Source organism: Lissotriton vulgaris, chromosome 5, assembly GCF_964263255.1.
Source record: "Lissotriton vulgaris chromosome 5, aLisVul1.2, whole genome shotgun sequence".
Classification (NCBI taxonomy): Eukaryota; Metazoa; Chordata; class Amphibia; order Caudata; family Salamandridae; genus Lissotriton; species Lissotriton vulgaris.
In genome coordinates, this window is record NC_141693.1 from 1,809,212,225 (window position 1) to 1,809,229,453 (window position 17,229).

Here is a 17,229-nt window from a genome sequence, read left to right on the forward strand (position 1 = left end):
GCCCCCTGGTCTGCCGGTGATTATGGGTAAATAAGGAACTGCTCAAGCCTCCCTAATGCAGGCTACAGACCATAGGAATGATTCAAGGGTCGTAAACTGATATTATGATGAACACTATGAGCCGCGCGACTGTGCGCTGCATGGTACTTTACCGGCAACATAGAAGCCTGGCGAAACCCAAGTCACTCTTTTAAATAATATAGCACTATGCAACCATATTGTTGCAACTAAGCTACTATGACTTTATGTTAAAAACAATACACGTGTTGCGCTCCTAGTACGTAAAAGAATTACACTGTTTTGAATATTCTTAGGGTATACAGATTTTGCTGGGTCGCATGAGGGCCGTCTGTTCATACTGGCATGATTGTGCAATGAATATGTATGTATGTGCATATTTATAATACTTATAATATGAACTATGATTTATATGACGTATGATGGATTAAGGAAGTGTTTAGTTTAGGAATGAGTGCTGGTGCCCAAAAGTCTGCTCAGAAGCCTGCGGCTAGTGCAATTAAATGTTGAAGTGGAATATCAAGACGGTGTGGTCTTAAATGTACCTCATGTCTCTGTAATCCACCATCAGACACTCCCTGCCTCTTTATTTCACTCTTTTAGATTCCTGCTTTCCCCCATTTGTGACGGTTTTCTCCATCTTTCTCTTCTTCTGTCGTTCCACTTTTCTTGCATTTCCCTCCCTTGCATTCGGTAAATATCTCAAGAGGAAAAGTAAGCCCCCAAAAAATGAGTGGCCCTACCTCCAACAGCCTGCTTAAATAAAGCTCTATTTTTAGGTGTGAGTAGCCAAAATTAAAACATGTGTATCCCATTTTTGGAAAGGTCTGCAAGGTTTGATCAAATCTTTTGCATAACAATTGTGAGGGGAACCCAACTGTGTGTAGTCTGTTCACTGATACATTTGATGAAGGTTCGGCAAAAGCATGTTGCTTATTTTACAAACTGTAAAAGGCACATTAAAGGAAGGGATTTGTTTTCAAATACAGGGGCCATACTGTCATCAAATATGATTATAAGATTACAGTAATTAAAATTAATGCTTAGGGTTGCTCCACCCGCTTTACCTCCCGAGGGATGACAGGAAGCCATCCTCAGGCTTTCTGCAAACTGATGAGAAATAAGTAAGCCAAATAAGGCTGGATCATTAACTAATTACACTTCTACTTAGGGAGGGAGAACACAATTCTGCAAGTTAACAATTTACTTTTAGAAGTGAAACACCCATTTCAATTTGTATATAAAGGCTGAGAAACCCAACTACATTGCCAGCACATTCAGTCGCCTTCCTCGATTTCACATTGCTGGAAAACAATTCTTCCACGCCATCATGTCTTTGCAACGCAGTAGTGGTTCTACCCGGGTTTCAGTAAGTGGTGGTGGAGCCAACTTTGGTGGCTTCCAAGGCAGCAGTGGAGCAGGAGGTGGTGCTGGTGGCTTTGTTGGTGGTGGATATGCTGGTGGTGCAGGAGGAAGTGGCTATGGAGGTGTTGGCAGTTTTGGTGGCGGCCAGGTTGGTGGAAGCTTTGGCAGTGGATATGGTGGTGGTGCAGCAGGAAGTAGCTTAGGTGGTGGTGGTAGTTATGGTGGCAGCCATGTTGGTGGGAGCTTTGGTGGTGGTGCTGGTGGCTTTGTTGGCAGTGGATATGGTGGTGGTGCAGGAGGAAGTGGTTTTGGTGGCAGCCAAGGTGGTGGGGCATTTGGTGGCGGGGCTGGAGGGAGCATCAGTGGCAGCGAGGGCCTTCTCTCTGCTGGTGAAAAGGAGACTATGCAGAACCTAAACAATCGCCTGGCCACCTATATGAACAAAGTCAAAGAACTGGAGAGTGCCAACTTGGAACTTGAAAATAAAATCAAGGATTGGTATGAGAAGCACCATAAAGGAGGCACCGCAGGAGCTACAGACTATAGTAAATATTATTCGATAATTGCAGAGCTCCAAAAACAGGTAAGAAAACAATCCATTTTCACTGAACACAAATCATGCCCTGACAGAATGTGTGTGTTGGATTTTGTGTACGATATTTAAGGGTGTTGCAATGCATTTTAGATAAAACCATATCTATTCTCCTGCCATTCTCTGCAAAATTTAGTCCACTTTCTTCTAAGTGAGTCGCATTCCCAAGCTTTCAAATCCATCCTTGTCAGTACCTTCAGGTAAAATAAAAAATGCAAAATACCATTTGTTACAGGATCAGATGGATCTCCCCCCCCCCTTTTACAGGGAAAAAACAAACAAACCGACTTCATCCATTAAAGTGCCTATTCTCGGTTTGTGTTGTTTATGTGGAAGGGCCCACTTATCCCCTCTATCTTCACCGTCTCTCTTCCTCACTCTTAGTATAAAAAAGTCGGTTAACGCCCCGTTTCATTCTTGTCCCCGCTTTTTGATCAAAATTAGAAACAAAAAAATCTATCCTAATGTAAAAAAAATATGGCAAATATCAAGGTAAAAACAATCCATATTCATATATTCGCATTAACAAAAGGTCTAAACATACATTATAGTTCACTTCTATCTGCAATAAACACTTTCCCAGCAGCACAGGGATGCCTTTCCTTCCTATTTATGACAAGTGACGTTCTGATTTAAAGTTTTGAAACTTCCTTTCTGCCAGTGGAGACGCACAGAGGAGTGATGAAAGACCTGGGGCCTCATTTATGAAAAGTGACGCATCGCTGCGTGAAAACAGCGATGCGTCACTTTTCACTGCGCACTCCTTACGACATTCCTGATGCGTCATATTTAATGTATGACGCATCATGTCGCAAGGAGTTACAGATACGTCAGTATTTCTGACGTATCTGTAAGCGCAAAAGTGAAGCATTGCTGGAGTGTGTCACAAAAGTGACGCAACTCCAGCAACGCGTCCTGTCACATGGGGAAAGCCCCATGTGAAAGGGCTTGCGTCAGTCTTACGCCTGCTGTGAGGCAGGCGCAAGATATTGACGCAACAGCATCCTAAAAGTGACGCAGTGAAATCTCATAGATTTCACTGCGTCACTATTACGAGGCTTTTTGCGGGGCAACGCCCCCTCTGCATACATTATACCTGACGCAGGTATGATGTGGGGCAGGGGTTTAAAAAGTGACGCATTTACCTAGATGCGTCACTTTTTAAATATGGCGCAACGAGGCACATTTTTTACACTGCTGGTGCGTCACAAAAAGTGACGCACCGGCGGTGCAAAACTGACGCAAGGCCTTCATAAATAAGGCCTCTGGTCCATAATTGGCAAAGTAGAGCATTTTTGAGTGAAGTGCAAACTTGAACACGTACACTTAAAGATTAAAGTTTGGAAGGTGTGGGCGATGAGTGAGTGAAGCATTTATGCAGGGTTAACTTCAAGGTTACTCACGAAAATATACACAGTAACTCGGGAGAATTCCATAGTTGCAATTGGAAAATGTGTTCAAGATGTAAACGAAATCTCTTAAAAAATCAGGACATTTGGCATAGCTGGAAACTAAGTACTGTTCACTAGATACTATTCACTATTGTAGCCTTTTGCTCAAGGTATTTTTAGCCATTCGTCTAGGTGTTTTTTAGAATTAGAAGTTGACCTCATGTCACTGCGACGCTGTTTCTACTCTTCTTTCAAATTAATGCATTCTGCGAGTTGTAGTTTTGGCTTGTTTCAACTGAATCAAATGAAGTAATGTTCCTAATTACAAGAGTTTGTAAAAGAAATGCTCAAACTGGAGATACAGTGTCCTTGTGACTTGGAGCCATACAGTCACCCTATAGCAGGGCTTTCTGGTGCATGTCTAGGTGGGTTAGTATAACCTCTTACTATGCCAGTGAGTTCCACTTAGACTTCTTATTCGTAAATTAATCTTCTATGGATACCCTCAAAAGCTATCCTCGATCTAGTCCTCCAAAGACCTACATATTATAGCCACACCCTTAAATTATCTTGTGGAGTCTGGCAGGTACGTAGATGTTGAGGCAGGTAGAGGGCCAGGTCGGCAATCATCTGCAAGCTTCTGAAAGATGTAGCATTGTTGTTGTGTTTCGTAATTGACAGATTTTAATAAGTCACTGTATATTTGTCATAACGTGACTGGCCGCACCAGCAGGTGTACCCTAACCCTATCTCTCTGTCTTTTATCGCCCTCCAGATTATTGCTGCCACCGGCGACAACGCCAGGATTGTCCTGCAGATTGACAATGCTAGACTGGCATGTGAGGACTTCAAACTTAAGTAAGTCAGAAGATCTCCGAACTGCGTGCTGTGGTCGCAAAGAGTGAGATACCTCTAACACTCAGTAGCCCATAGCCCAAGAAACTGAGGCCACGTCATTCATTTGAAAGGAGATTGATTGAATGTCGAATTACATAAATTGTTTGTGCTTGTTCTGCCTATAAATGTTTGGCCACTATTTTCTGCAACAGGAAATACTTACCACAAACTCCATCTTAATCTGGATTGTATTGCACAAACTGCTTAAGTGGTGCAAAGAGGAACTAAGGGCTAGCCAGGGATAGAAGCTGCTATACCTGATTTGTTATGCACTGCACTTGCTGTTGTGTCCTAGTGCCCGAGGCAGTCAAAACATTGGGCATGACCAGAAAACAAAGAAGGCTCAAAAAAGCCCTGTTACTTACCAAGCCTTGAGCCTCCTCCGTGTTCCAAACTTATACAAGAATGATGAGGGGCTCTGGGTGAGGCAATGGGCCAAATAGAACTCTATCCTGGAGTTCCCTGCCACCCAGGTGCCCACCTAAGCACATAAATACCCATAGATCGGTATGCATTGCAATCATATATATCTTGCTTGCACATGTTAATGTTTGTAAGATTATATTTGGATGCCCTGTCAGCACAACATCTCAAATAGCATACCAGAAGAAGTATGGCTGACTAACAACCCTTCTTGCATTGCTGATGCTTAAAAGGTGTTTTAGCTCCCCGCCCGCCCAACGATAATGATGGAATTCTTAGCCTTGATCCTAATGCTACCACCATCTATGCTGCATAGGCCATCCAAACATGTCCACGACGTCGGCATGCCAAGCTAGTGCTTAGGTAAAAGTGCTGATGCCCCAGCTGCCATTTTAGGATTGGAAGCAGGAAAGAGAGGCATAGCCTGAAGCTACAAAATCCACAAAGGGTAACCCCAGAAAAAACGCTTTTAGGTTCAGGAGAAGGGTAATTATAAATATATCTCAAGGACTCATGCTCAACTTCTAAGCAAAAAAATCACCTGCCATTTATGACATATAACTCAAATGTTATCAAAAATAACACTTTTTTATTTTTCATACGAAAAATCAATATAAACTTTTCTTTACAAAATTCATAACAAGTAAAAAAATTATTTTACATTATTCAACTGAGATATTACTATAAGCCCTATAACCTTATATCACTCATAGCTCACTCATAACCCCATGCATACCTCCAGCATTCATTAAAAATCAGAACAGGCCCAACATGCCCAATATAACCTGCTAGGAGCAGTTTCTATTCTGCATTACTTCGGCACAAATTAATCATGCTCTGTGGACCAAACAGACAGGGGTCATTGATGCGCATTTTGGTGGTATCATTCTATTTTATTGCCACCTTCTTTGGGACCAGCTATTATTAAATCGATGCTACGTCATCTACTGCCAGACAACATCCCCTTAAAGTACATCTTCACTTTGGAGTTCTAGGGGAGGGTATGAATTATGATGCACCGGTGCAAACTGATGTGCTCTGAACCTCTCCTTCATGTTGTCGCTGTCCAGAAACTGAACAAGTCATGCTTTTTTATACATTGCTTTGACTCACTTTGTATTAGTATTATTCAATTACATCACTCATAACATGTTCATGACATAAATAATGGCATCACTTGGTGACATCATCCACTTATCTTTTATTCAATTTACACAATAAGCCAGTACAGCCTGTGCATGTGCAATACTAACAAAAAATAATGTTTTTCTGGTCCCGCCGTAGTTATGCGGGTCACAAAACCCGTCAAATTTTTTTTTTTTTAAGTCTTACCTCAACTCCCTAAAAGGGCTAGGGGGTCATGGTATCCCTACCCTGCCCCCTTTAGTCGTTTTTGTAAAATATTTTCAGGACAAATCCTGTAATGGCTGCCGCAGTGTTTCTGTTAAGGTTGCGGCCAGCCAATCAGAGCGCTCACTTTAAGAAAGCCCCCCTTTGCCAATCTGAGGCTTGAATTTTTGAGTTTCAGTCCAACTATCTATAAATTTGTAACCCCCCGAATTTGGTATAATTCTGTTCAGCATTTTGGTTGAAGTGCTGTCTAAAATTCCATCTGGAAATTGCATGGGGAAAAGCAATAAACCCCCAAAATAGTTAATTGGCTCCCCCCTCTGGATAGCCACATCGTGGTTCATGCCACTGTTCTCAGCTTCCTTGCCAACTGTAGATCTTCCTTTTTAGGAGCTTCTGAAAATGTTTTGAAGAAGCTCAAGCGTAACATGGCACCTAAAATTGCTGGGGCTGATTCACAAAACTAACTTAAGACAAAACCCTAAACTTACTACTTTTGGTATTCACAGAAGTTAGGATTTTGTCTTAAGACAGACTTAAGACAGAATCCTAACTTAAGTCAGTCTTAAGTCTGTCTTAAGACAAAATCCTAACTTCTGAGAATACCAAAAGTAGTAAGTTTAGGATTTTGTCTTAAGTTAGTTCTGTGAATCGGGCCCGCTGAGTCTACCTAGTTCTTCTTCTGCCTTAGCTATTCTTGACTGTAATGGTTACCAGTAGGTAAAAGAGTTTATTTCAAATCTCTCAAGCTACCCCCATTTACTTGAACAACAAATGTGGGTTCCTTTCTGCCACTAGGCATCTGTGCATAGCTTGCAACTGACAGACACACACTGATGGGTTAAGGTTCCAACTGCCCAGACCAATGTGTAACCTAAAAATCACAGGCTGGAACTCAGCCAAGGATGACTCAGCCCTTCCATCACTCTCTAGCCAATAAAATGAATAATATAGATGTGGGGAAGATTACCAGTTATTTCAAGCAACCATGCACAAGTGACAATTTCCATCCATAATATGAAGTCGTGACTAGCTGTTTTCACACAGATCTCTATTACATGTATGAAAAGGTCACCAAGCGGGTGAAAAAATAAACATTTATTAATTTCTGCCATTTTTCAATATTTTGTTTATAGCCTATAGGGGTATCCTCTTGCACTTTTTGTGAAGTATCTTATTGCTATGACGTTAAGTAATGCTGTATGTACAGCTCTCCGCTACCTTCAGGCTCAGACATGTTTTACAAATATGTCTAAATACTTTTTCTGATGCCGAATGTAATAAAACACTCCTATTACGCTGTTAACAGGAGGTGGGTCTATTGACCACAGGTCTGACACAAGGCTAAGGCAAAGTTGGCAGTTTGTACTTGGGGAGGATGAGTGCCACGAGAACAGAGCCATTTTCAATGTCAATTGTTGCAGAATAGTGCCTCCTTGCAGCTACTTGACATTGCACCATAAGGCAAATGTTCACAAACACTTTCATTTATCACCGACAACCGCAAAAATCTCTTGTTATGTTTGCCCAGGTATGAGAACGAATTGCACATGCACCAGAGCGTGAAGGCCGACACCAATGGACTGCGGAAGGTGATGGACGAGTTGACGTCGTCCAAGTCTGACCTTGAGGGACAAGTGGAGAGCCTGAAAGAGGAGCTGGCTTCCCTGAAGAAGAACCACGAAGAGGTAAAGTTTTGATTCTAAAGCTAGACAAAGAAGTTTTGATTCTAAAGCGAGACAAAGGAAACGGTAAACTCTAGAGGCAGTCATAACCAAGATTAGTGGTGACCTCTTGCATTTAGTAGGATGGCAAGGCACCTGCGAGGCCCTTTCGGTCAACCTCAGATTTGCAAATTGCGAAGAACTCAACTTATTGGTAGTGCTTTGATTAAACAGAGTGATAGCAGTGTCTAATATTACCCCTACAATGGAGTAGTGATGTTTATGAGAAAATCCCAATTAGGAAGTGGCAAGTGGGAGCTCCACGCTGAAGTTCGCATTGTAAGTTTGTGCTCACATTGATACTTGAATGCTTGTGAGAATTCCCAGGCTCCTCCTCATCTTAAATTGATTAGAGAATTAGGGCATCATTTAACATTTGGCCAGAAATGTGATGGAGCACCCTCTATCACAAACTGATAGTTCACCCACTATTTAAAGCCAGGGACACTGGTCAATTTTTCATTGGCGGTAACTCCACTGGCTCTGCCAGCAGAAACTTCACTATAACTGCTCGGTGCACTCGGGCTGTAAGTACAAGCGCATCACAGCATCTGCACTATTTAGAGCAGACTGGCCGAAGAACTGTTTTTTTCTGCTTGAGATCTCAATGGAAAACCTGGTGATCCTACACAGGAAAAAATGAAAAATGACTCCCACAACCTGTCAGATTGTCAGGGGTAGTAGTATTTTGCTTTACAAAAAATACCTCCTACTTTGGGGTTAAACAAAAATGTACGCTAAGCAGCCCCATTAAACACGTAGGCCAGTTAGCAAACATTCTGTGCCATCAGAAGACACAGAGATCTTTGCAAGCTGGCGGAGAGCTCTTAACATGAAGGGTGATAGTCCACCAAGGTGGAAAAGGTAATTATGAGCTTGATCACCCTGGCGGATAGCGGTCTACTCACCAAACTCTAAATGATCCCCCTCGTCCTATCAAGGGCAGGAGTAAACACCCCTTAAAACTGGTGCAGAGTGGAGAGCAAGGGGTTTATCCACGGGGAAAAGGTGTTTTTCCATAGAGAATTTTTTTCTCGAAAAAATGAATTTCAACATAGCACTAAAGCAATGGCGTTTTACATGTATAACTGTATAACATATATGATGGGAATTTAAAATGTCTTCCTAATGTATACCAGGAAACATATTAATTTCTCTGCTTTCACGGTGTACTTCTGGAAAGCTTTACGAATTCCAGAAAGTTGTATATCTGCACTGCTACTATGTGGTAGTCGTGCAGGGACAGAGTCAAAACTTTAATTCTGGGTATTTGGACATTGGCATGAAGTAAGAACTTTTATCAAAGAGAAGATTCTATTATAAGCCCTGAGAAACTTTTCCCACTCAGCTAAAGGTTTCCTGGGCGTGCCTCTGTCCTTTTGCATAGTCTTGGTGAATTTATGAGAATTTTGATTATCTTCTGTTTGATGAGCCAGTGGATACCAAACTAATTTTGTAATATCAAGCTTTTCTGAAAAGCATTGATTCCGTATGAAGCCTTCATATTTAAATTTAGAGATATGTGCAATGCTTTATACAGGAAAATAACTGTAAATTAAAAATAAAAGATGAATAAGAAACTGGTTTAGACAGTTGTGGTAATGTAAAATTCACCATTTAGTAGTGCAAGCAGTACATTACCACAGGTGGACTTACCACTGACAAACTACAGAATGTTGGTAGCAATTCTGCAATTGTGATTCCACTGATAGCACATTTACCACATCCACCAGAATCAGTGTATTTATATTACCATCCAGACTCAGGTCCAAATTCTTATAGACTGGTCCATTTCGAGCACTTGTTTTCTACCTTTTAGATAAACGCTATTTAATTTCCTCAATATGCGCTCCTCTCCTTTAGGAAATGAAAGGATTCCAGGGGACCCAAGGACAGCTTAGCGTAGAGATGAATGCCGCCCCAGGCACTGACCTGATGAAGACGCTCAATGACATGCGAGGTCAATACGAGGCGATGGCCGAAAAGAACCGCCAGGATGCAGAAGCAAAGTTCCTGGAGGCGGTGAGTAGGAGAGGGAATCATCACGGGGAAAGTCCTTCGGGCTGTGTAATATGATGGATTGTTGATTGACCAACCTAGACATTTCTCCAAAAGATAACCCCTCTGTAATTCCAATATCAGTCCGATCTGCCCAGTGTCCAATAGCCATACAGAGACCTCACAGCTCATTCCACTTGGATCTCTTGGGTTGGGCATACACTAAATGTCAAGTGGTCACTCTTGCCTATCTTCTCTCTTAGAGCAATCACCTCAAGCAAGAGATTTCTGCCGGGGCTGAACAGATGCAGTCAACCAAGAGCGAGATCTCCGAACTGAAGCGCTCCTTGCAGTCCTTGGAGATTGAGCTGCAGTCGGCTCTGGCTATGGTAGGTGGTAACAGCTACTCCTTTTCACCATACAAGGACACAACACTAGACCATAAATCATTTCTTCAATTGTGACCAACCTCCACATATTTCAACTACAAGAGCCAAATTTACATAGTATGTGTTAATTATTCAGAAATGTTAATGCCCCCAGGAGTGTAATGGCTCTTTTGTCAACACTAGATGGAAGAAAGAGTAAGTCGCCTCGCAAGATATTTGGCATGTGACCTCCAGGCCACGTACAAATCTCTGCAGCCAACACAGTATTGTTGTGAGGTCTCATGTTGGTTGCTGTGATGCCAATCAATTGGGGCATAGATTAATAGCAACAGAAGTTTGTTATGATCATTAATGTGCTCCTTAGCATGGTTTAGGCATGGTCATTGAGTAATCAAAGGCAGGACCCTCCTGCTGCTCAAATACTTCACACGTTGACTCTAAGTTAGGCCTGACTTCTTTTGAGCCACGCTACCAGAGGGTTAACCACAGGTTCATTTTGGTGACTTGTGTTGTTCACCCTGGCCAGAATTGTGGTTGTTGCCTGAGTGGGACTTTCATCCCTCTCAACTAACAACCTGATTTCCTACAGTTACAAAATATCACTCTTCAAACATGTGACATTTGGGCTGTAGTATATTTCTCAGACTAAGCTTCTCTCCTTAGTTATCAACTAACAAAAGAAGAGTTAAGTTGCCCAGAACTGTAGCTGACCAAATCAGCAACAGTTTGAAACGCAGGCAAATTGCACAGTTTTCAAGTCCTCCACCTTCTAAGCCCTTGTATTAAAGTTACATCTCACTCTCTTTCTCACCACTGCCTCTTTTTCTACTCGATTCTCTTCCTTCTGTGACTGTCTCTCTCTCTCTACTTATCCGTGGTTCTACCTGGACTTACCCATTTACTTCTCTGCTTCTCTTCCAACTCCCATCACTTTTCTCTGCTTCAACTCTGCCCATACCGAATTTGTCTCTATTTCATCAATCACTAAATACACACCGGTTTTCTCTTCCTCATTTCTCTATCTGCCTCTATCTCTCATACTTCCTCTATGTCACCTTCACCACAATATAATTCTATTTTTCTGACTCACCTCTAATTCCATCGCATTCCTTCCTCCTTATTTCACCTCCCATCTTCTACCTCACTGTCTCTCTTTCCCTTATTCTCTACCTACCTCTCCATTTCCATGTAACAGCTCTCTTTTTACCTAAGCACTAGTTCATCTGTGTGTACCTCACCTATCGCTCTCAAATATACCTCTCTCTGTCCCACCTTTCAACTTCTCACAACCTCACCTCTTTCTTTACCACCCTGTGCCTACCTCTGTACCTCTACCTCTCTCTACCTCAACGTTCTCTATGCCTCACCCCTCTTTCTGCAGCTGTCTGCTATTTCAATCTCACCTTTCTCTCTTCTCCACCACCTTCCTCACCTCTCTCAAGCTCATATCTCTCTTATCCTCACCTATCTATGTCTTTCTTCCACTCCACTTCTCTGTGCCTTTCGCTCACCGCTTTCTGTAACTTAACACTCTTTTCATCACACATCGCTATCTCGTTTCACTATGTAACTCTCATCTTTCTACTCCTCATCTTTCCCTCACCTCTCAGGATATCTCACATTTCATTCACTACCTTATCGCTCCTTTTTTTCTAGCTCTGTTCCGTGTAAGTCATCGCTCTATCTACCATGCTCCTCTTTCACTGCCTTTACCTTTTCTACCTTGCGATGTTTCTTTGTACCTTTTCTATTTGAACTCATCCTCTTTACCTCAGATTTCTTTTATCTACTCAACCTATCCATCTCTGTACCTTAAAACATTTGCTAAGCCTCATACTATCTCTTTACCTCACCGCTGTTTCTCTGCCTCACCTTTGTCTCTCTACTTCACCTTTTACCTATAGCTCAGCTGTTTTTGCCGATCATCTCTCTATCTACCTTTCTCTCTGACTAATCTTTTTACCTGACCTCTGTTTACATCTCCCTTCTTTCCACCCCTCTTACTACCCATTGAGTCTCTCTTTACCACACATCTCTATTCTTACCTGACTACCTATCTCCTCGAATAACTCTATCTACCTCAAATCTCTTTCAACCTTCCCTCTCTCTCTCTACCTCATCTCTCTGTGAACTCCACCCTTGAACTTCGGTGGTAAATGACCTTAGCCCCATATCTAGATCTTTCTATCTCACTCTAAAATCGTATTATCTCTCTGCCTCTTTTTCTCTCTATATCTCCCCTTCCTTGCTCCACCTCTTTGTATCTTTCAGTCGGACTAGCTCACCTTTGTCTCTTTACCATATATCTCACCCTACTTCACCTACTGGACTGCCTTATCTTTATCTTTACCACCCGTCTCTCTCTACTTCACCTTTCTTGCTATGCTATTTTCATTACCTCTTTGTAATTCTACTGCCTCCTGCCCCTTCATTTCTCAATTTTTCATTTATACATAGTCCAGGTACATTTATTCTGGCTGCCATATTTTTGGAGCTCGATATTCAAAACCTGATTTTCCTGCACTGTACCATAGTGATATCCCTTCTCTCTCTACTCCTTCTTCTTCACTACTTTGTTGCCCTCTCCATCCTCTGTTATCCCCTTCATTTCTACACTCTCCTCCTTTGCAATTTGTTTTGCCTTCTCTCAACTTCATTACTTTCTCTATCAGTTTTACCACCGAATTTCTCCACTTCCTTTAGCCTCCCTCTCCATTATTTCCTCCCTCCCTCAATCAACTACCCCTCTCAGTTCCTCCCCTCTCTATTTTCACTTTTCTCCTTCATCTCTCTATTTCATTTTCCTTTTTTCTACATTTTCTCCAAACAATGGAAAACAGATAGATTGAACTTTTTACACCATATCCAAAGCAAGTGCTATTAAATGCACTGTCCACGGTTCCTATAAGTACAACCTACCTTGTGCGTTATCACAATGTTTCAAATCCCCCTCCCTTGTCTTGCTCTCTGGCAGAAAAAATCCCTAGAAAGCAACTTGGCAGAAACAGAAGGAAACTACTGTGCCCAGCTTGCACAACTTCAAGTCAAAATCAGCATGGTGGAGGAGCAGCTGGCAGATATCAGGGGCGACATGGAGCAGCAGATGGCAGAGTACGAGGAACTCCTGGACATCAAGACCAGGCTGGAGATGGAGATTGAGACCTACCGGCGCCTGCTGGAGGGCGAGGGCAGGTATGAATAATACGTCAGAGCCGAGATCATTCCCACTTTGCAGCTTCTAGGTGCTTGGAAATTGACCCAGTAGAATACACTCAGTCATATGTGTCTCTTTTTGTTTGCTTTCAGTGGTCACATCTCTCAGCCAAGAAAAGGTGAGTGTCTCTCTTTTGTCTTTGCTTCATGTCCATGCCTTCACAATGGCCTGTTTTTTGCTTTAAAAAAATCTCGTTTTAGCACTGTGGCACTGCAAACCACCAAAAGTTCCTAGGAAGCAAAAGCTGCCCCATGAAAGCATCACATCTCCTTTACTGCCATCAACACACTTTCACACAAACACCCACTTCCTCTGTCACAGACTCATTCATACTGTCTTCAGGGACACACCATTAATGTTGAGGGAGGGGGAACCGAGAGGTAGTGAGAAAACCCAAGGATGCGATAAGAGCCTGCTGGCGGGGTTGAAATGAGAAGGTTTAAGTTGCTCGATCTTGATGTCCCTCAAGTGACCGGGGATGGATGTCTATCAGGCAGCCCTGCCTGATGTGAACATTAATAGCCCTGGGTGAAATCTCCGTTACGCAGTGCATAATCTTGCGCTATTTCAAGAATTTTTCATCTCACGCAAAATTCCCGAAATTAGGCCATTACACCTTGTGACACAGATTAACATGGGATCATCTAAACAACACAAATTACCATAACACGGTCGACTATTGTTCATGGCACTTGTGATTTCCCTCCTGTTTTTAGGGTAATGTGTGTTCAAAAGGGCATAAGGATGCATATCACAGAAAATGATAGTGCTGAATGCTGGTTTTGTATTTCACCTAATTTCTCGTAAGTTTCTGTGGAACTTTGCAAAAGTACATAAAAGGAAACAAACTTTTTGCACATCCCTTAACATTATCTTTTTATAGGTTTCCATGAAGGGCCGGCATTGCTTTACTATTTGAACAAGCGGTAGAAGCTATAACACATAAAGATGCCTGATAAACGAGGAGTTAGGACCACATTTTACTGAACTTAGTAAAAAAAACTTAACGTCTGCAGAGACACCTCCCTGAACAAGAGCAGCCCCCTCCTCAAGTCAGTCCAGGCCATCAGTAGATGGAGAGATTAAATTAATGGTTATCCCATCCATGCCTTCTGGCTATCCAGGAGTGTGAGCAACACTACTCACTGGACTGACTACTGGTACATTAAGATTTGGTCATGTCTCTCTAAACCTGATCACTCTTTCTTGAAATCCCTGTCTGTCAGACAGAGATCTCTCTACCTACAATGTTTCTTGTTTTTCATCATAAATTAATTTATTTACTTCCATATTCCAAATGTATGCAGTGAAACACACACAATTGTCCAAAGCTCTGGTCCCAAAGGATCCGATGTCATAGGAGCCCCACACTCTCTCATTCATTTACCATACGGTGTCACCCCCCCCAAGCACACACACATTCGGTTTTACCATGGAGCGTTTCTTAATTATAGGATGGATGTGGAGATGACCATCACAAATAAAAAAAACTACCTTTGAATCCCGAAAGAAAGCCAGTGGACCCTGGAGAGGGCCTAATGGCCAGGTTTCAGGATGACCTTCTCCGTCTAGTCATATTTGTCAGAGATGTTAGGATGTCCACATGACAAAAAATACCAATAACAGAATGTTTGCATAGAGGACACACCGCAACAGCAAGAACATGCATTACAATTAAAATATTCACGAGTGTCTATAAATATTATCATAATATTCACATAAATACACATGCACCATATCGATCCGAATGCATATGCTCCAACTGTAATGTTTGTCTGATGCCTGTGCACTATTTAGAATCTTCAAATTGAGTGCATTCCCAGGTGTATTCTCATAGGGCCCAGGCACCAGCATTCACATGTTCCCCTGCACCAATAACAGCATGTTTACATGAAAGATTGGCAATAAAAATAAAATGATCCCAGGGGGCACATGCACCAACAGGAACGTTCCCACGAGGCTCACACCCTAAACGAATCTTCACATGATACAAATACAAAAAAATGTATTTGTAACGATACACGTATGCACACAATTAAAATGATTTCATGGGCGATATAACCAATGAGAATTTTCTCATAAGACATATGCACCAGGTACCACCGTCAGGCAAACATACCAATCCTAATGTTCACTCGAAGCACTGTATTAGAAAACTCCTATGCACCAGGGTTAGCATGTCTGCATTAAGATTATGCACTGTTATTTGCCCATTCAAGAATGGCTGGAATAGATTAGCAAATGTCCATGCAGCCCAGGTACTAAACAAAATTATCACATGAGGTGATGCACCAACTAGGATGCTCCAACGGAACATGTGCAAAAGTAGATGCTTCATGTGATCCATATGCAACATATAGAATGTGCTAATAAAGCACATGCCTGAACGTAAACAAAGTTCTACCGAGGGACATTCACCAATTTTAACATCTTGACATGACATACACCAATACAATAATTTCAAATAAAGGGCTATCTGAATAATAATAATATTTCTATGTGGTACACGAACCAACAAGAGCATCCCACACTTAGCAAATAGAATATTTAGATGAGACACAAGCACCAACTGGTAGAGCCCCGTGAAGACATTCATCCAAAAAGGATCTTAACATGAGGCATAGCATGTTTCGATGATTATAGCGCATAAACAGTAAAATATTCACATGGGAACAAGTACCCTGGAAATAAAGCCTACTTGAGGATTATGTAGGATTTTCTTCTACGAGTTTCCTTGGAGCACTTCCTGGTTTCAAATGAAATTCTTCTCTGGCCGATGCAGAAGCCTATTTACCTATCTATTTTCTATGTAGATACACTAAGAAATGGATATGTACGGGCAAAATCGCAATCCTGATTCTTAGTTTGATGCAGAATTCCACACTGCATTTGCATGTTCGTGGCCCTCTTTGCTTCCCTCCTCATCATTTGTTCTTAGTAGGCATCCTACCTTCCTGTCTTCCATGTTTCACCTCCATGTTTCCTCTTCGTTTCAGCCCCAGACAGCATTAGAAGCCGAGTTGTAAAGACGATCATCCAGAACGTGGTTGATGGCAAAGTGGTTTCGCAAGAGGAGAAACAAAGTGAGCAGAAAATGTAGCCAGCATCTGAGCCTCTACTTATGAGAAGCTACTCTAGAAGGAAACCTTCGACAAGATGCACAACCCCGGAGGAGGGACACCTCCCCTTTCATAACCCAACTCCGCATGCTCACAATTCTGCTTTAAAATGGCCATTTTCAACTCTGCAAAAATGACCAAAGAATGTTCTGGATCCTTTCATGCACTGATGGACACTTCACCAGCACGTCACGTATCCAAGTAAACGAGACGATACACATGATGAACAAGAAGATACCTTAGATCTCTGTTATGGACTATTGAGCGGCAAAAGGTTGTTTTGAAGAAGAATAAGCAAATCACCTGTTACCAACATCTCATAACTTGCACCAATTGAGAGTATCATAAACGTCCTATTTGTAGTAAATTCACAGCTGGGAAGCCGGGCTATTCACTGTAATAAGGGTCTTTTGGGGGGTTTCATCTCTGTCTTGAACATAATATGTAATTCTCTTCTTTTGTGAAATTAATATTCAATAAACCTTTCTGAATTCAAACAATGGTTTGAAGTTCTGGTAGCAAAGACTTTGACAACATTTCTCTAACTATGCTGTTTCTACTTTCATCTAATTATCTGGTGTCACACTGGTCTTAGTAGTAGAGGTTTGTTTCCTGAATTTTCAGATGAGGAATCAGTAGTGGAGTGCATGCTTATCACTGGAGGACATGTGAAAACAGAGCTTCATATACATCTAGGGATATAACTTCTGGAGTTACATTATGAACCTCTAGATTTCGTTGGGCACACG

At 41.9% G+C, this 17,229-nt stretch overlaps 1 protein-coding gene across 1 annotated transcript; it reads left to right on the forward strand.

Annotated features, from left to right (window-relative positions):
• The first annotated feature begins 1,270 nt into the window (after positions 1 to 1,270).
• LOC147717255 (keratin, type I cytoskeletal 12-like) lies at positions 1,271 to 17,016 on the forward strand. Its single transcript, XM_086924201.1, has 8 exons — positions 1,271 to 1,966; positions 4,142 to 4,224; positions 7,568 to 7,724; positions 9,624 to 9,782; positions 10,022 to 10,147; positions 13,122 to 13,339; positions 13,454 to 13,479; positions 16,358 to 17,016. Exons 1-8 carry the CDS (start codon positions 1,349 to 1,351, stop codon positions 16,459 to 16,461), a joined length of 1,491 nt encoding a protein of 496 aa, XP_086780327.1. The 5' UTR covers positions 1,271 to 1,348; the 3' UTR covers positions 16,462 to 17,016.
• The last annotated feature ends 213 nt before the right edge of the window (positions 17,017 to 17,229 follow it).

Excerpts from the sequence above, each read along its gene's own strand:
- LOC147717255 (XM_086924201.1), top strand. The coding sequence starts at position 1,349 with ATGTCTTTGCAACGCAGTAGTGGTTCTACCCGGGTTTCAGTAAGTGGT. Across the intron at positions 1,967-4,141 it reads TTGCAGAGCTCCAAAAACAG|ATTATTGCTGCCACCGGCGA; the intron begins GTAAGAAAACAA and ends ATCGCCCTCCAG. Across the intron at positions 4,225-7,567 it reads TGTGAGGACTTCAAACTTAA|GTATGAGAACGAATTGCACA; the intron begins GTAAGTCAGAAG and ends ATGTTTGCCCAG.